The following is a 25,485-nucleotide window of genomic DNA, read 5'->3' on the forward strand; positions in this document are numbered from 1 at the left end:
AAAATATGTCAGAAATCACCATTGGGTTCTTTGTTTAGCTGTCCGTTACTGTGAGCGTTTTGATGTTTTATTTACACGGTTAATCTTCATTCAAGTAATTTTGTGTAATAGTTATCTTTAAAAAATTGCAGCCTAAAATTATTTTTGTGTTTAATTTTATTAATTTAAAGCCGACATCATAATTAGTATTGTACCTACTTATAAACGCCTGTTGCTAGAGAATACTATCAACAAATTTCTCTTATATCTACCATATAATGATAATAAGCTGTTCTTCGTGTCTTCGTTTATACGCAGTCTATAAATTAATATGCGACATTGAGATTGACAGAAAAACAACGTTGCACGTCATGTGTAAACTGGACTGTATTTTATTATATTATCATGCATACTCCACAATCCAAATCCACACAATTGACCGAGAATTGTACTTGAATGCGGGAGGAGCACGGGAATAATGTTGCAATATTAAGTTACTTTCCGTCATTATGACTGCCACACCACAATTACTTTCCTACCTAGTTGCCTAGGAATATAGTTAAGTAGGTATGTAGTTATTGTAACGAACACGGGCCGTAAGAGCGTAAAGGATTTTGAAAGGTTTCGAATGTTCAGACAAATTAACTTGTTATGTTAAGTCGGCGAATCTATTTTTGAACGTATTTTTATTTATCACATCACGCAAAACTTGAATCTGAACTTGATCCGATCACGTGATGTTCTTCATAGATCCGCATCTTTTTCTCAATTTTCTAGAAGGCAAAAAAGACCCAACCGCATCATGAGATGCGAACTTGCATCCTAGGAATTTACGTTGGGCGAATGATAAGGAGACGAACTAGATACTCGGCTGCCAATTAGAACTTCGAAGATCAAGGTTTTAGTCTAGTGGAAATATTTTTTCTTTTTAATGATACCCACATATTGTTTCATTAAGTATATCCATTGTTACCAGTCAAGCGTTGCAGAACTGTAATATAACTAGGTACGAGGCGATTCTCGCATAATGAATGGAGCGGCTTGAATAATATTATATCGAATCACCAATACACCAAAAAAACATTTAGTTTGCAACCCGTAACAAGTAAGCACTATCTCGTGTGCTACATACACCGAAGAAAATGAGCTTCATAATTTTTCAATAATCGTGTCGTACTCAATAGACCCAAGCTAAAATTTACTCTGTGCTATAAAATAGTTAACTGCTGGCAACACACGCGACAAAAACATAACCACACTCGGAACTCCTAAGAAACCTTTTACTAAAGATATTGATTCCGATCGGGAACGGGCCCCGTAGTAAAGTAGCCAGGGTCACTGACACATAGATCAGCGAGGCGATGAAAACATACATTGAAATCATTCGATCATTGTTAATGCATAAATTCTAAATATTCAAATGTAGTTAACCTTGAAAGTTTTGATAATAAATAAAAATAGAAAAACTTTTGTCGATTAAATATGTTCGTTTTAATTTAGTGAATTGTTTATTTCAAGTTTATATGTGTTTTTGCACACAGAAAAAGATAGAAGGATAAAAATAAAATTAACATAAAAATGTAAAAAAATTATATGATATTCCAATTTTGTGCGCTTAATGTATTTATTATACCTACACGTTCTTATATAGTCGTCGTGGCCTAAAGGATAAGACGTCCGGTGCATTCGTATCGAGCGATGCACCGGTGTTCGAATCCCGCAGGCGGGTACCAATTTTTCTAATGAAATACGTACTTAACAAATTTTCACGATTGACTTACACGGTGAAGGAATAACATCGTGCAATAAAAATCAAACCGGCAAAATTATAATTTGCATAATTACTGGTGGTAGGACTTCTTGTGAGTCCGCACGGGTAGGTACCACCGCCCCGCCTATTTCTGCCGTGAAGCAGTAATGGATTTCAGTTTGAAGGGTGGGGCAGCCGTTGTGACTATACTGAGACCTTAGAACTATATCTCAAGGTCTGTGGCGCATTTACGTTGTAGATGTCTATTGGATCCAGTAACCACTTAACACTAGTTGGGCTGTGAGCTCGTCCACACACATAATCAATAGAAAAAAAATATCCTTCACCGTGGATGTCAATCGTGAACATATTTTGTTCAGAAAGTATGTGACATATTAAATTTTCTCTTGATTAACTTACGTCACTCTCCGATCCATAAACTTCTAGTCGATTTGTAGATCCATTGTACGTAAAGTTACGAAACAGACAGTACCTTTTTTTTTCGGGCCGGGGGCCGAACCTCCTAGGAGGTCCCCGCGCATAAGGGGTGCGCGGGGTATGTGAGACTCAACGATCTGCATGGTGTTGTGAGCAGACCGCGGGCCCAAGGATTTTAGGGCCCACCCACTAAACGACTCCCCTGCACTCTTACACCCGACGTCCGATCCCCTCCGAGGCCAGAACCCGGATGAGGTAGGGGAGTTACCGCGGTCAACAATACAGCCAGACGGCGCGGCTCACCCCAAGGACGCCCAGCCGACGGAGCCTTCGAGGCGAATCGAAGGCTCTGAAACGTCGGCCGTCTCGGTATGGCAGCCCGTCAGGCCGCCCAAACGGTGCCGCTGGTGTCCCGGAATACCCTGCTGGACCAGAACCAGCATGCCGGGTCGGGGCGCGATAAAGAGCGGAAAGAGCGACCGCCAACTGGTCGCTCTTTCGTAACTCCTTGGCAGCGCGCTACAGTGCTGGTAGCGCGCCGCGCGGCCTATATCCCCTCAGGTCGCCCCTTGACCTTCACCGGGGGGGGGGGGGGCGCTACCTACAGGGGCCGGGACGTACGGGCGTATTCCCGCCTCCGGCCCCCGGCTCGACGGCGACTGATCGGTGCAGAAAGGGAAGAGCTCTCCCTCTCTCGTTCCGCCGCCTCCTTCTGCGAAACGGTGGACTCGCAGAAGTCGAACATCGCCATCCAGGACTCGTCGCTGCTGAGCATCGTAGCCACGACGCGCGGTAGCGAGAGGTCCTCTCCTATGACCGCGACGAGGGCGGCGCGTTGCTCGTCGAATCCAGAGCAACGCGCCGATGTGTGTTCCGCTGTGTCTTCCTCGTCGCTGTCTGCGCAAAGGTGGCACTGCGCCGTCGGTTCCCTTCCGGCTATCTTGAAAAGGTACCGGCCAAAACACCCATGGCCGGTCAACATTTGTGTCAGCCGGAAGGTGACTGGGTGGGCCGCATCCGCGGTCGCGGCCCACCCAGTCCGCGAGAACCGGGCGGACCGCCTCGACGGTACGGAGGCCGGCCGACGGGTTCGCCAAACGACGAGACCATGCCAGCACGGACCGCCGAGATTGAAGCCTCTGCGCTTTCACTACACCTTCGCCAGGGCGCCCTTCCCCCCTAGAGCGGAGGTCGCTACGCCACCTGTAATCGGCAGCGAGCGCCTCCGCCTCCAGGTCCAAGGATGGCGCCCCGGCGAGCAAGCACGCCGCATCGAAGGAGACGGTGCGGTATCCTCGGATCGCCCTGACCGAGATCGCGCGCTGCGGACGTCGCAGCGCGGCGACGTTCTCGCGGGTCAGGGCGTGGCACCATACGGGAGCGCCGTATAGTGCCATCGACCGCACCACCCCCATGTATAGGCGGCGCGCCACCTCATCGGGACCCCCCACGTTGGAAGAAGTCGACTCAAAGAGCCGGCCGTCGCCATCAGCCGAGGGCCCAATTTTTTAAAGTGAGTGAGGAAGCTCCACCGACCATCCAGTTCGAGGCCGAGGTACCTTAGACCGGTCACCCCGTCCCCGACGCGAACGCCTCCGATCACGAGGTGAGACAGTAAGTACCTACACTTTCGTTTTTTAAAACCGTGACTTGTATTTTTGAGGTAATTCTCTCTAATCCATTAATAATTAATTTTTGCGTGATTAAGTCACTAATATCCCACAATTTTTGTCCATTTATCATTATAGTAGATCCTAGATATCTATATATTAATACGTAAAGCAAAAATAAGTATATAAAATATAACTTATGATGAATTGCATAAAAGAATAAAATGAAAATTAGTCTGTAATGTAACTACGTCATACATGCCTTTTTCTGTTTATTCCTTTTGATTAAGATAATGAATTCGTGAATTCGCAATGTAAATTATACAAAATATTTTCAAGTCATCGCAGCCACTGATAATTTGAAGGTCATTTCCATATTGTCGAGGAAAAAAAAACAGATAATTGCCGTGTCGTTCCTCATAATATGTTCAGTGTTTTTTGCAATTTGCTAGATTCGTTATTACGTTTTTACTTATCAACTCTGCGACAAGTTTGTCAAAACATTTCTTTGAAAAAAAAAAAAAAAACTTGTTTCAAGAGTAAAATCAATTTCCGCACCAAATATTATTTGTATTCGCCTTCGAACTGATAAAAGTGTTGACATAAATCCTATAATGCTATCAGATTCAAACGAAATAAAATACGTACATACACGTCGTGACAAACAACACTAAAGCTTTGTTCGGACTAGGCGAGTATTTTAGTCGAGTACCGAGTAATTTAGTTACTGGTGGTAGGACCACTTATGAGTCCGCACGGGTAGGTACCACCACCCTGCCTATTTCTGCCGTCAAGCAGTAATGCGTTTCGGTTTGAAGGGTGGGGCAGCCGTTGTAACTATACTTGAGACCTTAGAACTTATATCTCAAGGTGGGTGGCGCATTTACGTTGTAGATGTCTATGGGCTCCAGTAACCACTTAACACCTCGTGGGCTGTGAGCTCGTTCACTCATCTAAGCAATAAAAAAAAAAAAAGTAGCTAAATGCGTCTGAGCACCAAAAATTTTGTCGAGTAGGCTAGTAAATAATTTAGTCAAGTCAGTCCATTTTGTTCTATTTTTTCGGGCGAGTAGCGAGTAGTTTAGCCACTAAATTACTCGGTACTCGACTAAAATACTCGCCTAGTCCGAACAAGGCTTTACACACTCGGGCAAGTTGGGTTTCTCCTATATGCCCTCACAGCTGTCGCTGGTGATGAATAATTCTTGAAATCTAGAGAAACTGTATAAATCAAACGTGTATTTGGTCACGTACACTTCTGCATACATTCTGCTTACAGCCTACACCAGTTCTCCACCGGCTCGCCAATAAACTACAGCATTTCACATTCAAATAACATGTTTGAATAGGTTCCGCGGGATTGAAATGCATATTTTATTTTAAACGAAGTCTCGTAATTTAACTAATCCCTGCAGTGAATACAGTAAAAGATTTTGTTGAAACATTAACTGATTTTACCATGACGAACGTGTAAATGTGTCGCGATAATTAGTAGCCCACTGAGTTTCTCGCCAGATCTTCTTAGTGGGTAGTAGATTCTGCAAAACACTGCTCTTGCTGGGGTTAGTGTTAGCAACGTCGTCAAGTTCGAACCCCGTGAGCTCACCTACTTGTTAAGGTTGCGCTGTAATGGTCAATCAGCTTAGGTAGGGAAAAAAAAGCGATAATTCTATTCATTTCATATTTTATAACACCTCTCTGGTCGTGAAGATGAAAACTCAACTCAAGAAAAGTAACAGACTTCAAGATACCGTCAGTTCTTTCAATGTGCTATCAAACTGAAATAAATGTCAATAAAAATTTATAGTTTTTTTTTTTTTAGATTTTTTTAGTTTTTTTTTTTAGATTATAGATAAACCTTAGTCTTTCGTAATCATGAAACAAAGTATACGCGACGTCTGAATTACTATGGCGGATATAATAACCATAGATAAGATAATATTTCTGGTAGCACAGACGTTACATAGTTGTACTTTTTAAATCCTCTTGCAGTCTCGATACATGTGGCTTGAAGTTTCAATTTAAATCTGGCTATCTAACGGATGATTTAAGGTCGAGAATTTACTTACCATTTGTATATTATTATTACCACCGCACTCGAGACGAACATAAACACTAAACAAATGACGTTATTTATGATACAAAATAAGTACAGGTGTGTGATGTGAATATAAATAGACATAAAGATTTTAAACTTTTTGCTGTGTTTTCGTATTTAAAAAATGGGAACATGAGAAAAATACAGTGCCGCGTCTCGAGAGCTGGTAAAAAACACCAATCGAGATAATTGATAACATAACAGGTCTTAGACTATCTATCTCCATATATAAAAATGAATTGCTGTTCGTTAGTCTCGCTAAAACTCGAGAACGGCTGCACCGATTTGGCTAATTTTGGTCTTGAATTATTTGTGGAAGTCCAGAGAAGGTTTAAAAGGTAGATAAACATGAAAATGCTCGAAATTAAATAAAAATTACAATTTTATTTTTCTTTTTATGTGTCCCTCGTCGGACAAGGATTCTTTTTGTTTGTTTTAAGTTTATTTTATACAAAACTTTAAATTAGGTCTTTTATTTATCGATTGAGGCACTACGAAGTCTGCCGGGTTAGCTAGTAACCAATAAAAATATTACGCGTCGGCATCAAAACAACCTGTCACAGAAAACTTTACACTCTTAGAAACATCATTTTTATGCTTACAAAATTTGACGTATATAAGTTCTAATTTAAATGAGAGAATTGTTAAGTACAACCACAATTTATCTGTTAAGAATGTGCTCACAATGGTGTATCGGTGTATGAATGAAGTGCGCGTATCCCACGGTTCTAATTGCGTTATGTTTCAAGTAAATAATATATTCATAGTTGAAATGGAGGTCAGCTAGTAATGGTTATACACGAAAATAAAAAAAATGGCGTACCGCCTCTCGTCAAGTGAGTTACGTTAATTACTATAATATACTAGTGTTCATAAAATAATCGAAATTCAACCATAGTTACTGACCCTGAAGATTTAGATTGATTTTATCCGTGTAGTGTAACTACATCGTTTTTTTTTTGCTTTTCGACTGGCGTTTTGAACAAAAAACATTCAAAAGAATAAGACGTTCATCGAAATCGCCTCAATAGTTTTTCACCGAACAAACAAACACTATTTTTTATTATTAGCCTTAACTTTACAAAAAAAGGTTTTAAAGTTAATTAGAACATTGCTGATGAAAAGCATCATACTATCAAACATCATCATCATCATAGTCTGTTACTCTTGGCAGAGCGGTCGTGGTCATGATGTGGAATCCTTGTTTATTATAGCCTTGACAGTTGTTCTCCATAGTTTGCGAACTGAGGTTTGGCACACGCACTCGTTAAATGAAGTTTTGGTAAGGTTTTTCACTTGGATCAGTCCAGCGCATGGGGCTTCGTCCACGAGGTCTTTTACCGTTTATCATACTATAGATAACCCTAAAATATATATATACAATCTCTCTCGCTCACACAGACACACACACGCGCACGCACGCACGCACGCACGCAAACAAAGACAGAAAAGGATTATTTATCAAATCACATGTGCTCATAAGTAAGTCGTCTAGTCTCTAATTCTGAATCCAATATGTGTTCGTAATTGGATGTTCGATGACGACAGACACGTGAGTCGCGATACGTGAGCCTGCACTCGTCAGGATTCCAAATTACATTATTTGATTGACACTGCAGACGTTACTTGCATTTGTACTAGAGGACAGAATACGACGCATTTGAAGCTTCAATTAAACAGCTTAGAGCAGGGGTTCTCAAATTTATTTTGTCTACTGCCTACTTTGAGAATAAATTATTTTTTAGCGCCCCCATTTTTTCGCTTTCTTAAAAACCACTATAGCGAGAACACAGCCGGAGTCTTAGGATCCTTCTAGATGAAATTACAAATCGCCTTTAAAGCCTCCTACACAACGCCCCCATTTTTTTCTGGGTCTCTTATCGCCCCCCTTTAGGCCTGTAGCGCCCACAAGGGGGCGTTGTCGCCCACCTTGGGAAAGGCTGGTCTAGAGAGACCATATCAGCGTAACCCTAACTAGTAGGTGAGCTCACGGGGCTCAAACCTGACGATGTTGCTAACACGAACCCTAGCAAGAGCCGTGCTTCACAGAATCTACTGCCAGATAGGACACGCGACCCACTGAGAAGATCCGGCGAGAAACTCAGTGGGCTAAAACAGTGCTCCGCTACGTAAATCAACTTTAATGAATACGTTTCGTATTCAATTCGATTGCTGCGAGTCTAAGATTAAAACGACTTTTACGCCTTAATCTCTAGTTTTTTATAGTTCTGATCACGGAATAGATAAATAAGGTTCCTTATTATCCTACCTTATTTATCTATTCCGTGGTTCTGATATTATTTGCGACTTTTCGAATACTTTACAGTTTTCGTTGTCAGTAACGACTAACTGTTACAATTGTACAATTGTACACAGTACAATTGAATTTGAGCGACATTTGAAATATTGTGTAATTTTGGAACGAAGTTCTTTATGGGACGATGCAGAGGGTTACCCTAACCGGGAAAAAACGTCCGTAACGTAAGATTTTTTCTATTTCGGCCGTAAAGCAGTAATGCGTTTCGGTTTGAAGGGTGGGGCAGCCGTTGTAACTATACTTGAGACCTTAGAACTTATGTCTCAAGGTGGGTGGCGCATTTAAGTTGTAGATGTCTATGGGCTCCAGTAACCACTTAACACCAGGCGGGCTGTGAGCACGTCCACTCATTTAAACAATAAAAAAAAAAACATCCATAATACTTCACACGGTGTTCGTCCGCAATCCATTTTCAGAGGTCCTGTTTTGGCCAAACATGATACGTTTTTTATTGAAAATAAGTCTTACCTCCCATGTCAGTGTAATGTGACGTGCTCTTGTTTTGGAAATTGTCTGATGTTCGACACTTGTGTGGTTTTCGTTAAATGCTATCAGATGTGTATGCAATGGAAACCACATGTGAAATATTCAGTTAAAGAAGTATAGGCTGTCGATACGCGTCATAGTATATACATCGGGTTTGTTGCAAGCGTAAAGTTCTATCGTGAGACGGGTCAACGATTTCTTACACAAACGCGGCGGCATTTATTTTAAAAATAAAATGTACTTCATAGAAATTCTGTTTTGATAACATAGTTTTGTTGCGTTAGTATTAAAATTAGAATCTATCGAATTTATCCTACGGGTTCATTACTGTGCGTTTATATTAATATAGTATACATATTTTTAAAAATATATCCACGGAAACAATACAGGGACGTATATCTATATTAATATATAGTGTTTTTACGGATGTTCCGTTATAACTACTGAACCATGCATCCGATTGACTTGAAACTTGGTATCTATGTAGAAAATACATGTACTTAATGGATAGGTTAATATTTATATGAGTGTTGGACTCCCTACAGCAGTTACGGGGTCGTTAATGATGAGAATCTTTGTGGGTGTGAGAAATAATAATGTTAATTTTAAATGCCCAACGAAGCGGATCGGGTACAGCTAGTTTATTTATATCAATATCATATAGTTGAACAGACTTTTAATCGCCAACGCAACGTTTAAATACAAATAACAGATCGAGACAAAAGAATACCTTGGACGTCACCCTACTAATGATATAAAACCTACGTGTTTTAATTTATTGTTACGATAAAAGTTTGTAAACAGTACATCGTAGTTGATTGTACCTTCTCATTTAATTAGGGCTGCGAAGTCAATAAATTTATGTACGTAACTAAATCCGGATTATAAATTAAGTTGAATGAATTCTTAAATAACAAATTAGAGGCTAAACAGGAAGTGTTGGCACAGGGAAAAGGTTTCATTCAGTCTCGCTTCGTGTCTGATTAAGAAATACTTCCTGCGGTGCTGACGAATATAGCTATACGGAAACTGAATGGCCTCGGGTTGCGCTGGTTGCTCTGTACTCTGCTGAGCGTGGGTGGTAACGGATGAGCATCGAAAACAAAATCAACAAACTTATTTTAAGAGAGATCATCAATATCCTGAACTGCTGTAACAGTTTGGCGATCTATAGTCAATCGTAATTATTGTATGAAAACTAAAAAAAAAAAAAGTGGTCAAATAGTAAACCGAACTAACAATTAATTTCATCTTTTTTTACTGTTTTTTTTTATCTTTTATTGCCCGTGTAGGCAGATGAGCATACGGCCCACCTGATGGTGAGTGGTTACCTTCGCCCATGGACTTCAGCAAATGTAATAATAAAATAGATTAACTACTGATGGTAGGACGTCTTGTGAGTCCGCACGGGTAGGTACCACCGCCCTGCCTATTTCTGCCGTGAAGCAGTAACGCGCTTCGGTTTGAAGAGCGGGGCAGCCGTTGTACTATACTATTGTATAAAAATGTTGTTGAGGTGTACTATTAACAATACATTAATAAATAAAATACGTACATTCAATAAATAGATATATACCGCTTGCATATAATATGAAATCACTATATGATTTATATACATAACGTAGTGATTATAGAGCTATTGACAATGCTTGTGGTCTTAATCTGTTGAATGTCGCGATATAAATAGACACAGCTTTGAGCTTTATATCGAGCGGAGAAGGGACGCGTGGATCTCGTTAAATTAACTTCGGTGCCATGTTAGTGTGACCATATGGTGGGACTGTGGAACGCATTTTAATTGTCTATTTGTGTTTAACGGGGTTTATTACGTTTTTAGCCTTCAATGTTATTACATGTGAGTGGACATATTCATAGCATCGTATACATTTAACATACCCTCTAACATCTGGAGGTATAATAACCATTTATTTGTCAAATTATAATAACTACAGAACGGGTACAAAACAAATAGAAGATATGCTTTTAAATTGAAATATTCTGTGATCGAATATCTACCTATACGTATTTATTCTCAATGTAAACCATTTTCCTTCGACAGACAATGTTTACCGTTATCATTATCCTGCCCTTCTCCCAGTCGCCTGGGGTCGGTGCAACATGTTTTCTCCTTCCATACACTCTATCATATACCATTTCTTCGCTCACTCCCTTCTTACCTATGTCTTTCACGCAATCCATCCATTTCTTCTTAGGTCTACCTCTTCCTCTATATCCTTCCATATTCATAGTTAACATTCTCTTACCAACCTCATTTTCATTTCGTCTCATCACATGTCCATACCATTTCAAACGCGCACTTCTCAGCTTCTCTGTCACAGGTGCCACTTCAGACTTCCTCTAACATATTCATTCCGTATTCTATCCATTGTGATGATGATGTTTACCGTTATATGAGTAAAAATCACAAAGGAACAATATAAAAATAGTTTTAAAATAATTATGGTGTATTTTCTATAGTAAACTACATTGTAGGCTATTTTTGAAGTTCGTCTGATACAGACATTCAAAATGATTTGTAAATTGTAAAATAAAACAAAAAATAAAGTTATTTCACGTTTAAATATGTTATTAATTTATAGCAAAACAAAGAAACGTCTCGAATCGTGTATAGAAAGAAAAAAAAATGTTAATTTAAACAAAGAGAATCTGAAATGTTATTCATTAACTTAATTAAGTGACGTCTACGTTAGAATAGTTGTTTTCGTGAAATTTCGTTAATTCAGAGTGTGTACTTAATTAATTTTCGAGTTTTTTTTTCCTATCTATTCTAGTAACCTCGAGGGGGTTATTCTAGATTCACCGAGCGAGTAGGTGAGCTCACGGGGCTCAAACCGAGAGTGTTGCTAACACTGGCCCTAGCAAGAGCCGTGCTTCGCAGAATCTACCACCGGAGAACGATGACCGGTGCTTGAGGTATCTAAAAGCACCGATCGGGAGGATCCGAAATGACGTGTTTTGGGCGACGTCGACTGTTTACCATTCGGTCCGCAGGATCGGGAAGCCACGATGAGAAGAGGGCTCTCGTGTTGTGCCGCTTTCTCGAAATTTGCGCACTGATACCGGCTGTACGTACATACTTACTGATGGAATTTAGGTCCATGTCGTCGTGGAGGTCCACGTTTCGGATGTATTGTAACTCCACTTGTACAATCTTTAGATATGTGCTCACTACAGAAAACACCGCTTTTTTCCCGTTTTTTTTCAGACTACCGCCTTTTTTATTATATCTTGTCCCCACTACTGCCATTTCTCACACCGACAGTGTTGCTATTTGGCAATCCGAAAATTTTCTTAGTTTTAACATGATCATTTTAGCTAGTTTACAACAAACCTTACAGTCATTTGATAGTCTTTATAATATAAAACTTAGAAATTAATATTTTCTTAATATGAGTCGTGGAAGTAACGTAATTGTGATATCAATAGGCTTTCTCGTAGCTAGCTACACGGCACAGCTAGCTACAAGGCACGCTAGCCACGAAAAGCTGGAATCACCTCTTAAGCTGTCTGCGAATATGTAGGTACATAAGGGGGAAAAAGCTCTCTTGTAGCGGGCATCGTTAAGAGAAGGTTAAGAGTTAGTTTGGCCAGCTGATACAATACAAAAACAGGTTTCCCTTTTTCCTGTAGTACTAAAGTAATTTGGCCTTGAACAGCTATTTTTTTTATTTTATTTCGTGGATGAGTATGCTAGTACGAGCTTATTGTAGCAAACTGTTATATAGGTAACAGGACTCATAGACATAGTAACCTGAATACCATGAACCATAAGGAATGAGGTCGAAATATTTGAAATCGAAATGTTTAAAATAAAGTACTGGTAAAATATAGTCTACTGGTGGTAGGACCTCTTGTGAGTCCGCGCGGGTAGGTACCACCACCCTGCCTATTTCTGCCGTGAAGCAGTAATGCGTTTCGGTTTGAAGGGTGGAGCAGCCGTTGTAACTATGCTTGAGACCTTAGAACTTATATCTCAAGGTGGGTGGCGCGTTTACGTTGTAGATGTCCATGGGCTCCAGTAATCACTTAACACCAGGTGGACTGTGAGCTCGTCCACCCATCTATGCACAAATAAAAATTAAATAAAACTGACAGTTTCATGATTTAATTGAACTTCAATAAAGTTTACTCCATTCAAATAGCCGAAGAAATTTTTTTGATACGATATTTTTTCCAAATTTTAAACTTTAAATGACTCCCCTGTAAAGATACGAAATAGTTGCTTAAACCATTTTTTATTTATTGCTTAGATAGGTGGACGAGTTCACAGCCCACCTGGTGTTAAGTCGTTACTGGAGCCCATAGACATCTGCAACGTAAATGCGCCAAAATTTACTGTAACAATACAGTAAAATTGTCTTTACTACTACTACGCAAAAATTTAGATAGTATTACAAATGCAAATACAAGTTAGATTGTAATATTAATACAGAACTTCACAAAAACATACATGCATGTAACCATTACCCAATTCCGTCCGAATCCTTGAAATAACAGCTCGCAAACGTTATATGTACATAAACCAGTTACATTAAAATGATGCAACTCGCTTCGTGCCGGTTTATTTTAGATTTTTATCGGAGTTTAAAATTTGAACCGAATCTCGTTAGTTGTAAAGTTCGATTTGTCTTAACGCATGATGTCGGTTCGCTGGAGATGTATCCAGTTTGAGGGGTTCCGAGTGCATTATTAGGTCGGATATCGGGCCTGTTTTGTAACAGTTTCACGATTAAGATACGGATAATTGCGTAATACTGTAAATTAAACACAATAAGGCTTTCTATAGAGTCTAAAATTCATTGTGTGGAAATAACTCGAATTGGATACTGGAGCCCAGACAACCATCAGATCAAATGTTTATGAAAATTTTGGGTAAAAGATGCACGGTAAACCCGTGGAGCTACGAACCGTCAACCTGTTTATTACTTTTTTAGGCAGCGGCTTGGTTCTGTCCCTGGCATTGCTGAGGTCCATGGGCGACGCTAACCACTCACCATGGGTGGGCCGTATGCTTGTCTGCCTAAAAGTGCCATAGAAAAGAATACTACGGTGAAGTAATGCATTCCGATTTGAAGTATGGATCAGTCTCTATATAATACAGTCGGCCTCATGTTGTGGTGTTTGTTCACTTATTACCGGGGCACCATAAAATCGTTCACTCAGCCATTCATTAAAAAAAGCCAAAAAAGGCCAGAGTAGGAAACGTAAAAAAAAAAAGTAACCCTTGACTTCTATACGTGTGCAAACCAAAATTTAACATAGATATTTCAACAAACAACCTCAGTTCCGTCATCATATATTTAAAACGTTTACAATTGCAAAACACAATTATATATCAGATAACATCGTCCAACCGAACAGAACATTTCGTGAATTCAGACAGTTAACTTAAAACTATTTATAATTTTAGTATCAACGAAAACAGGTTTTTAAGCAATCAAAATTCAAATCATTAGGTAGGTACGTTTAAAGATTTCGATAGTGTGCGAAAAATCCTTCCTTCGTCGATTAAATATGTTATATAACTTTGAAAGGAGTACGTGCTGTTGTATGCATCGACCTCGTTCGATTTGTCAAACTTGATCATGATCACGTGGAAACGCTAACCGCTATGAACATCAAGAGACCTCGACCAGGGTCGGTCCGTATTTCCAACCTCTGTTCGACAAAGACCTTTGATTATTCTTAACTTGATTTGGAATATGTCCTGGTGAATGCAAGTCGTAGCGATTCAGATAAATGCACGAAGGCTTCTAAAAAGAAATTCAAATGTGGATGTTCATTTAAATAGGCCTGTACGGGCACAAAACAGAATAATAGGTTGGGGAAAAAGTTTCTTCGAATTTTTTAAGAAAAATCACAAAGTTTTTTAATATAGTTTATTTACAAACTAAAGTATGTAGGTCCCATTTGTTCGATAACTTTATCATATCATCGTATTAATTATCAATCGATTGATTTATCGTATCATCTGAATACTTAAAGCGAATAACAAAGGATGGTTGGCCAGTTCACTATTAGGGCCATTTTGCCGAAATGGTATTCTTTATTATTGTCTCCTTTCAATAATTGCATTTTCGTGTTTAATTGGATTCCAAGGTCAAAAGCCCAATTTGTATTTTAAAATACAAAGAACAAATCGTAAATTCGCCATGAAGGTGATAGATTTCCGTGTTTAATAGAAGTTGTCGTGGTCTCTGAGATAAGGCGACAGATGCATTCGTATATAGCGATGCGGCTGTGCCAGTGTTCAAATCTCGCAGGCAGGTACCAATTCTTCTGATGGAATACGTACTTAAAAAAATTCACGTATGACTTCCGTAGTGAGATGAAGTGAAGAACATCGTCTAATAAATATCAAATATAATTTACGCAATCACTAGTGATAAGGCGTCTTGTGAGCCTGCGCGGGTAGAGCCTGGAATAGCCTCTTACGGCCGTTTTCAATAACGTATCTGAGTTTTCGGATAGATAGCTATCTCCGAATATCAGCAAGAGCGTATCTATCCTTAATTTGCGTTTCACAATCACGGATAAGTGCTATCTCTCTTTAACCAACAGTAGATAGCTTCTTCCCTCCGATTTATCCGAGCCTCTTGATACGTTTCGTTCTACTACAAATACGAAACAACATCAGGATCAAGACTTATTTTATTTTATTCTAAATTATAACTATAATTTAACCAGCATATTGTAGACTATCATAAACACATTTGTTTATAACAAAAAGTAATAAAAACATATGTAGATTTTTTTTAAATTGGACGTATTGCTATTTTTATCCTAGTCGAAATTATGAAACGAAACGTTTTGACAGTCCGTTTGCCAATAAGCAGTGATCAGTTTCTTTTGTTTGTTTTTCTATTGTTTACCTACTATATTAGATGATGACTTACCTCCAAAACGTTTTAAAACTTTCGTTTATAATTCTAAGTGTGTTTATAATTAAAGAGCTACAGTGAAATAAAATGAATTCTGTAAGTATCTATGAACTACATTGATAATAATAATTTTACTTTGAAAACTTTGAGTTCAAGTTTAGAAAATATATCTTTTTCAGTCAAGAAAGGTAGCACCCATGACAAAGGATGAGACGATGATTCTAGCAGAACTTGTGGCGGCGAAAAAACATATCAATAATGAGGCAACAAATGCCACAAACAATAAATTGAAGGAGCAGGATTGGCAAACCCTTGTAAATGATTTTAATTCATCGATTCGTCGTTTCCCATGAACTCCATCGCAGCTTCGACTAAAATGGGAAAACTTAAAGAACGCTGCGGCAATATAAGAAACAACCTTAGTAAGGTTAGTATAATTAGTTGATTGTTTGTCTCTAATAACACATTGATAAACATGATTTTTTCTTCAGGTTGCCGTAGTATTTGAAATAATTATGCTCTTTGTTACAGGCTGGAGGTGGTAAGGATTGCAGATGAAGTTTTGAATAAAGCATGCACATTGTTGTAGGTCACATATAATATTTTTAACACACAAGCGGAAACAAGATGGAAGAAAAGAAATGCAAGGCTAGCATAGGGAGAATGCATTAGCAGAATATCTAATAGCAAAAAAGAGACTTGACTTGGAAAATGAAGAAAAGGAGATTGTTGTAGCAAAACTTAAGTTAGATTTAGATAATTTAAAAAATTAAAAATTACTTAAAAGGAGTATTATATTTCATAAATTAAGTAGGCAATAATAATTTTATGTTAGATAGTTTTTTAAGTATATGTACAAATTCTAAATTAAATATCTTGCATGTACTAACTACCATGTAATTATCATTTTGGAAAATAAAAAATAGTCAAATTATCTTTGGAGTTTATTTCATAAATTATCTTTGGAAGCAATTATTTATAAGTACATAGTTGTATTTCAGATGTAAGTTTTGAAAAATTGTTACGAACAATTATATTATTTTCCTGTAATGTATCTGCGACTGAAATTTCTGATTCTAATTCTTCTAAATTCATACTTCTGATGATATTATGCAGCATGGCAGCTATAATAACAGCTTGCATATTTTCTAGTTTTAATATACTTTTCAATGATATACAGGGAGTCTTCTTTTACAAACACCAATGCATCTGAAAATTATACATTATTCTTATACTGTATTGTACTGCTTGTTATACTGTATAATTATACAATTATACAGTATAACAAGCTCTTAACTAAAAAAAAAGATTACCTCTCTATAGTATTTCTTGTTTTAATATGTGATTCATTTTAAATCGTTCCGATTGAGTATGTGGGTTAATTAATCACGTTAAAAGATAGGGTTGTGGGGATAGCCTCTATCGGCAAGCAAATAGCAATTTCCAAGTCCACCTTGTTATCAATGTTCTCTTGATATGTAGATAATTTATTATAATAGTGTCATATTAAATTCATATAAACACCTAAATATATAATATAAATAAATAAAAATATAATAATAATATATAATAATAATAATATAAATAAGAAATACCTTTTCAATCGGAATGGTTAATTATAGTTGTATCATGAGTAGACCCAGGCCATCAAGCAACAACATTTTGAAACATCAATGATGCATTGCACACAAATTGCACATTCAAAATACTCTTTTTCTATTTCTAAATTCCTCTCCTATATTTGAATCTGTAACACAAATATAAAATGTAGAGGTATCAGTGTGTAATAAGAATGAAGGTAAATAGCCTACCAGGTTATAGTATTAGTATATGAATGTCATTTAGGGCACCATGGGAATCCAGCAGTATTATAGAATTCCTATTGAGTGTGATTTTGTAACACAACAAAAATTAGGTATAATTTTGCTATTGCTATAAACAAATATAAGTTGTAATAACGAGTACTTTTATGGTTAAAATTTATCTTACCTTTTTGACGTTACACTCAAATATGGTCTCATTAAATTAATCAATTCATTCACAACACCTTTGCTCAGAAATCTATAGTCAAATTCGTAATTATTGATCTTCGGCATGTAATTCAGACGATCTTTATTTTCCTAACCATATGATATCGGCCTCACTATCACAATCCATTATCATTTGAAATAATTCCATATCACTATCATCACTGCTACAATATGCCAATATGGAGAGAAACAATTATTAAATTATAGCGATTTACTTTCGAAAGATAAACATGTAACCGGCCGATTTTGACAGATAAGCGAATGCCCATACTAGAGATAGCGCCGCCTACCGGAGAGTTACTTAAAACTCATATTGAAACGGAAGTAAGCACGATTTGTATGAGCGTTCTATCTTTAGCAGGCTATCCGTCCTCCCGACGATGGATAGATAAATCCGATAGGAACTGCTGCCCGTCGATAGGTTATTGGAACGTAAGTAAGGACAAAAATATAGATTTGTCTATCTTTAGTAACCGAAACTAGGGATAGATAGGTTATTGAAAACGGCCGTTAGGCTACTAGGGGATAGGCAGGGAAAAATAGTAATTAAAAATGAGACTCAGAACTCCTGTTTCAAGGTGGGTGGCAGCATTTAATTTGTTGGTATCTATGAGCTCCAGTGACCACTTAACACCTGATGGGCCGTGAACTTGTCCATCCATATTAGTAATAATAAAATTAACGACTTCAAACCACAAAAGATTTAAAACCTTAAAACCAGAGTTTAATTCGATTCTCTTCATTTCTTGCTATCTATCTATGGGTAAGTACTTCTTGAAAGGATATTGGGGTTTCACCCCAAAAACTTTTGCAACAAAGAAGATCGTCATTGTTTTCAGAGTTAGGTATATTATAGACAATAGCTGCTTTGTAAACGGTCATCTCTGTCGACTTTGCAGCTATTTTCGACGAAGTTTGACAACAGTCGTCTTGGGTAACGGTATATTTTCAAAGTAATATCGTGTTTTGTTGGGTAGGCCCTGGTCCAAATGTTGTTGTGCGGAACTTGTATATTACACAAGCTTATCTCGGGCATGGTTTTGCCAGATTTCTTTTATTATAATAAGACGGCTACCGCTGAATTAACAGCCTACAACACTGTAGCTTGTGCTAGTAAGCTTAGTAGGCTTGGTGTTGGAATTAGAAGTTCTGGTTGTAAACTGCGGTGGCACTTTTTACTGGTGGTAGGACCTCTTGGGAGTCCGCACGGGTAGGTACCACCACCCCGCCTATTTCCGCCGTGAAGCAGTAATGCGTTTTGGTTTGAAGGGTGGGGCAGCCGTTGTAACTATACTGAGACCTTAGAACTTATATCTCGAGGTGGGTGGCGCATTTACGTTGTAGATGTCTATGGGCTCCAGTAACCACTTAACACCAGGTGGGCTGTGAACCCGTCCATCCATCTAAGCAATAAGAAAAAAAAAACATAGGCGTGTTAAAGCGATGCGGGTGTTGTGAACTATACCATAAAACTTCTATCAGAAGTATAGATTATATTATTATCAGGAAAATATTTTTACTAGTCATTTCGGAATTATCTCGATCTCGAATTCACCCTAATAATGTATGAAATAATTTAATGATTATAATAATTTTGACACACCGAATGTGGGGCATGTTTTGAATGCATTTGGATTAATCACAAAATCATGTCGTCAACGTGTGTACACATTCCAAGTTGAATACATAAGTTTGCGCTAAGCAACATAACAAAAATGCTAACTTCAGTTTGTGTATTAAATACATTAATTTTGTCTATATAAGGTTTGTGTATAAGGAGCATCTCAAATTTATTGACCTACCTTAAATTTTCGAATAAATAATAATCAAAAAGCTGAATTACTTTTGAGTTAGTGAAAATAGAGAATGTAGGTGATGTTGTAAACGAAAGATCAAAGTGTTCATTTTGGAATAGAACAGAACGTAAAAGGTGTTTAAGAAAATAAAAAAATCAGGTCGCACTTGTAAATTTGAATTAGGCGAAGTTTGCTATATGGAACAATAACCTAATTCGTATAAAATTTACTAGGAATTTCACGTAAATTAATTCAAGTCAGTCAATTCGGAGTCTTGGAACTGTTGCCGAAAACTACATGATGAAATAAAAACCCTAAGCCGTGATAGTATGTTTAATTAGATTTACGGATTCGCGAAAACCGAAAAAAATGATGGTTTTTTAAGAAGACTGTAAACCAAAAAAATGGTACAGCAGGTAAAGAGCAACTCACACGATCGGGTGGGTCGAAATATATAGTATTTAATTAGTAATGATAGCTCGTTATCTTATTGTATTTTCGTAAATCGGTACCTACGACTGTTATCAAATAAGATCCTCGACCGTGACCTATTCAACAGTTTTATCGATTAACGAAATTAATAACATAAACAGCGTGTAAATAAGTTTTATTATAATGTGGTTATGTTACATTGAACATTTCCTCAATTTTCCGTTAAACGTCTTGCTAACAACATGAAATTAGTAGACTAAGGTGTGAATTCATTTAACTGTAGTTCCTTGAGCAAAGTTGTTTATCGTAATATCCTTCGAAGGCTCCTTCATTAGTGTAATTTTCTAGAATAGCTTAAGTGTAATAAAAGTTTAATGTAAATGTTTAAAATCATCCGCAAGGCCGAAAAAAAACTAGAATTTCGTAAGACTTGTATATTTTATTTAAGTTTTCACTGTCACGTATAAATGAAACGTTAGGTAAATGAGTGAGTCGTAATTGCATGGAATGAATAATTGTTCTGGGTAATGGATTATGAAAAAATCAAATAAATGCAAGCAAATGATTATGGAAATTTTATTTGAATATTTTATGAGTATATACGCCCGGGCGGGTAGGTGAATTCACTAACATTAGCCCACTCGCCCATTCGCAAAATCTACTACCGGATCGGAATAACGACCCACTGAGAAGATCCGAAGAGAAACTCAGTGGGCTGTGTCTATGGGTTAGTTCGCTCGTCGAACTCTTCTTCGTAATCGACGAGCTCGACGAGGATAGTGACCGGTGCTTGACCGGTGCCTAAAAGCACCGAGAGTGAATCCGGGATATCCGACAAGACATGTTTCGGGCGACGGCGGCTTTGCGTGCCCCCCTGCAGTCGGCTTAGTAATTAGCGACGGTCACGATAAGAGGGTTTTCGTGTCGCGCCGCTTTGTCGAAGTAGCTTCCTGACGCTTCCTTAAGGTACTTACGTATCGGTACTAACTTTAAGTCGTCGTGTAAATCTACATTCCTCGCATACCACGGTGCTCCGACGTCTACCCTACAGAAACGGGATTGTATGACCTGGAGAGCGTTAATGTGTGTGCGAGCCGCGTGAGCGAACAGTTCATTATAATTTGCATAATTAATGGTGGTAGGACCTCTTGTGACTACGCACGGGTAGGTACCATCACCCTGCCTATTTCTGTCGTGGAACAGTAAAGAGTTTCGGTTTGAAGGGCGGGGCAGCCGTTGTACTGGAATAACTGAAACTTAGTAGAGCCGTTGGTAGAATTATTGACGTGGTGGACATCTGATGTTTGGGTAACCACTTAACACCAGATGGGTCATGAGCTCGTCCACCCTTTAGAGCAATAAATAAAAAATATGGTTCCAGCAAATTTCTTTCTTTTCCTAAACTCAAATTACCTTTGCGGTATCCGTTTTCTTTCGGTAGAAGACAGACAGATAGATGATTGGACTATTCGTTTGGAGCAAGTGTATCGTTTCTGAAGGAGCATACTTTGTAGGTGATAAAATAAATGTGGGTGATCAACTGACATTTTGTGCATTAATGATATTTTCTCGGTACTTTCTTGACAAAGTAGTACTTAGTTAGGACGGTTACTTATTGTAATTAAACAAAATTTTATTATTTTAGATTTGCGCTCATCGCTTACCTGTCAATAAGCTGTTCGTTTTCAAGATAAAATGTAAAACTATACGCTTTAATAATTAAAAGAATGTTTTTAATCAATAATTGTTTCGAGCTGCAGGCGGCTTGTTCCGGGATAACGAGTTTATCAGTAAAGTTTTTTGGGTCAGGTGACCCAAAAAAAACTATAGATAAAAGTATTAAAAGTATGTAACAATAGTCTTTGCATTTAAAAGCCGTGGCATAGATACAGGCGTTCCGTACAACATTGACTTCGGTTATACAAACATCAAACATGAAAATCAGGACAGCAAAAATTTGAACTGAATGGTGCTACCGGGAGAGGGAGAGGGATAACTAACTAGATAATACCTGGAACGCGAATTACCCCAGATTTGCATCTACCATTGTATTGGAATATTGACAGTGTAGCTTCGTGATATTAAGAGCTATGCGTCACGTTTTTTATCTTTTTATTTATCGCATCTTTAGAATTATAGAGACGTATTTCGAAATTTTTTGATTTCGATTTTAATTGAATATGCAATTTCGAAAAGGGCACATGTCGCATATTTTGTCAAATACGTTTTTTCATATACATGTAGTTTTGAGGCTTATCTACACACCCATTTTATAATAATTCCAGTAATATTCAATTGCTAATTAACACTAAAATATATCTCAAAAGTTAATATTTTAAATTTTACACTGCTTTAGAAAATAATCAGTTTTTTTCATTTCCTGAACATTTTACATTTTCAGAGATGTGCCCTTTTCGAAATTGCATATTCAATTAAGTAATGGACATAGAACGACCCTCTTCAGCGACTCTTATAATCAAACGACCGAAAGTAGCTTATAAAGGGACATACTTATCCTTGGGTCTCTTTCACTCCATCCCCTTCCTCTATGTCTATTCGGCTTGAAAACTATATTGAATGTTTACCAAAAAACACATTTTTTGGGTTAGGTCTCTTATAATTCTAAAGGTGCGATTTGTAAATGAGCATACGGCTCATACCACTAAGGGTTTTGCGCTTTGGGTGCATGTAAAATAAAGTAAAATATTTTTTTTACCGTTGTAGGTAGACGAGCGTACGGCCCACCTGATGGTAAGTGGTTACCGTCGCCCATGGACTTCAGCAATGCCAGGAGCAGAGTCAAGCCGCAGCCTACCGAGCTAGTTTGCATACGTATATCTGCTGCGTGACAGGATGCCGCGAACTCCATACAAACTCCAGTTTTAACACGCTTTTTGTATGTAGTTTTTCTTAGCTTGTTATCTACGTTATTATAGTTTTTTGTGTGTAACGGAATCTTTGGATGTCATTTTCGCCGACTTCAAGACGTCCGATTAACTTGATTAACTTTAGTTGGAGTCATCGTGGCCTAAAGGATAAGATGTCCGGTGCATTCGTATCTAGCGATGCATCGGTGTTCGAATCCCGCAGGCGGGTACCAATTTTTCTAATGAAATACGTACTTAACAATTGTTCACGATTGACTTCCACGATGAAGGAATAACATCGTGTAATAAAAATCAAACCCGTAAAATTATAATCTGCGTAATTACTGGTGGTAGGACCTCTTGTGAGTCCGCACGGGTAGGTACCACCGCCCCGCCTATTTCTGCCGTGAAGCAGTAATGCGTTTCGGTTTGAAGGATGGGGCAGACGTTGTAACTATACTGAACTATACTATACCTTAGAACTTCTATCTCAAGGTATGTGGCGCATTTACGTTGTAGATGTCGATGGGTTCCAGTAACCACTTAACACCAGGTGGGCTGTGAGCTCATCCACACACCTAGGCAATAAAAAAAATATAAAAAAAAAACTTGAACATTTGCACACGCAAATGGTAGTGTGCGGATTCACAAGATGTCCTACCACCAGTAAAGGTGTAGTATTATGTATGTAAATAGTGCTACGCGCTGGGGTTCGCGATAAGTAAATAAAATTCTATCGAATTACAATTGAAAACTGTATTTGCACTTAGAACACTTAAAAACTTCACAAACACTTTTAAAATTCACAATTCGCTTCTTCCGCTTCGCTTCAGGTGATCCGTTCGCTGTTTCGCCTCGAGTATTTCCGATTACTGACTTCGTGCCATCTCTGCAACGCTTTTATAGCCGATACCACATCCCTAGAATTATCGAGATTATTTCACACAAGTCGAGTATTGTGTTTCCGCTATCTGACAATAGATGGCGTTGTGTTTCTCGAGCGCTCGAGGTGCTACTAGATCCTTCGATATTCGTTCGACTATTCGGTGATAGAAGTCGTTACTCTTACGGGCGTAACAATAGTATGTAAATCTGGTACCTACCACCTTGCCTATTAATGCCGTGAAGCAGTAATAATTGCGTTAGCCGTTGTAGTTTAATTGAGACCTTAGACTTATGTCTCGAGGTGGGTGCTGGCATTTATTTACTTCGTAGGTGTCTGTAGGTTCCGGTAACCACTTAACACCAGATGAGTCGAAGCTCGTCCACCCATCTACGTTATAAAATAAACGCATCAAGGACCGATGACAATACAATAATTTTGTAACATCGCTCTAATACCCTGACCAAAATCAACAGGATAAAAAAATTAAAACCGATTGTTAGCACGGTTTGCAATTTATGCAATTTATTTTTAAATCTTTTATACATTGCAAAAACACAATAATAAATTATAATTGTTTTCAATTTGAAATAAATAGTTAGAATATAGCCGGACAAAAAACAAATTAACATTTTTGAAGTTTTACCAATCGTTGCTTAAACTTTCTATATAATTGAGAAAAAGCCTTTGTTCTGTCTGTTGATTACATAAAATGCAATAATTAATTCGATTTATATAAGAGATATCTAATTTTAAACCAATGAGTTGGACAAAATTAGAAAGGCAACTTGTTTTAAGACTACTATGATGACCTATTGAGCACGGAAACATTGTAATAAAACACTGACTATAGTATATTTCTAGACTTCTAGACTTTTACGTTTCATCTTCACTATACGAGGATCGCGGGTGTTACATAGACATCAACCATCTTCACTATAAAAGTTAGGGTGTTTTTTTATTATTTCAATCACCTGTTCTTAGTGCGTCATTTGGGTTTCGTCAAATTTTACAATAAAATTGCACTACTGTCCGGAGTGTGTTGAAAAACTTAAAAATACAAAATAAGAATAAATTTCAATGCTCCGTCTCGAAAGATAACGCTAATGTACACAGCACAAAGGGGATGGCCCATTTTAGGCCCAAAGCGGACAATAGATTATAGAAAAAATACTTAGTGCATTAATTTTGTCATAAATAAATATGCATTTACTTTCTTGCAAATAAGCGCCACTATAGTTTACAATAAGTAGTTTAAAAAAAGTAAATCTATTGAAAAAACAAGGATTTTTATTTTTGCGGGAAAAATATTGCCAGCTTCAAATCCTTTTACGTATGAAGTAAATATTTTGAGTATATAAATAAAACATATAAATAAATCATTTTAAGTATTATCATTAATCAAACGATTTTAATGGATTTTATGCACATAAAATAACATCGAAGACATACCCATTGGACTTTAACTTGTAACTATACTTGAGACCTTAGAACTTATATCTCAAGGTGGGTGGCGCATTTACGTTGTAGATGTATGTGGGCTCGAGTAACCACATAGCAACACCAGGGTGGCTGTGAGCTCGCCCACCCATCTAAGCAATAAAAAAAACTTTACTAGTATTGTTATTTAAATATGTACAACTAAAACAAAAACATAAAAAATAATGTGTACTCGTAAAAAAAAGATTAAGATATAAATCAATTATCGGTTATTTAAAAAAATAATCGATATATGAATTTCATGTAATTATTTTTCTTTATACTGACAACACTGAATTTAATCTGACTGACTGATACTTCGCTTGCTGCTTGTGGTGTTGTGCTTGCATACAAAATGGATGTGTTTTGATTTTTCTTCGATTTATTTTACTTTTATCAATAACGTTTCATACTACGA

General features: G+C 37.7%; 2 protein-coding genes and 1 long non-coding RNA gene across 7 annotated transcripts in view; 2 read left to right on the plus strand and 1 right to left on the minus strand.

The window, feature by feature from the left end:
* The window catches only part of LOC101736508 (E3 ubiquitin-protein ligase goliath), a 98,674-nt gene that overhangs the window by 426 nt on the left and 72,763 nt on the right, over positions 1–25,485 (plus strand). The gene's annotated exons all lie outside the window — the stretch shown is intronic.
* LOC134200079 (uncharacterized) lies at positions 14–16,514 on the plus strand. 2 transcript variants are annotated; one of them, XM_062672025.1, is made up of 3 exons: positions 14–15,676; positions 15,760–16,007; positions 16,112–16,514. In XM_062672025.1, the coding sequence occupies exon 1, from the start codon at positions 2,539–2,541 to the stop codon at positions 3,556–3,558; it is 1,020 nt and encodes a 339-aa protein (XP_062528009.1). In that variant the 5' UTR covers positions 14–2,538; the 3' UTR covers positions 3,559–15,676; positions 15,760–16,007; positions 16,112–16,514. The 2 variants fall into 2 exon arrangements, with proteins under 2 accessions (XP_062528009.1, XP_062528008.1); XM_062672024.1 differs by having other exon boundaries at positions 14–16,007.
* On the minus strand, positions 16,744–17,728 carry LOC134200084 (uncharacterized). Its single transcript, XR_009974840.1, has 2 exons — positions 17,176–17,728; positions 16,744–16,789 (listed from the first exon to the last, which is right to left on the minus strand). It is a non-coding gene; the product is annotated as an uncharacterized LOC134200084 (long non-coding RNA).

The sequence above is a fragment of the Bombyx mori genome, chromosome 14, assembly GCF_030269925.1.
Source record: "Bombyx mori chromosome 14, ASM3026992v2".
Lineage (NCBI taxonomy): Eukaryota > Metazoa > Arthropoda > Insecta > Lepidoptera > Bombycidae > Bombyx > Bombyx mori.

Bases quoted from the DNA above. Each gene is read 5' to 3' on its own strand.
- LOC134200079 (XM_062672024.1), top strand. From the start codon at position 2,539: ATGGCAGCCCGTCAGGCCGCCCAAACGGTGCCGCTGGTGTCCCGGAAT.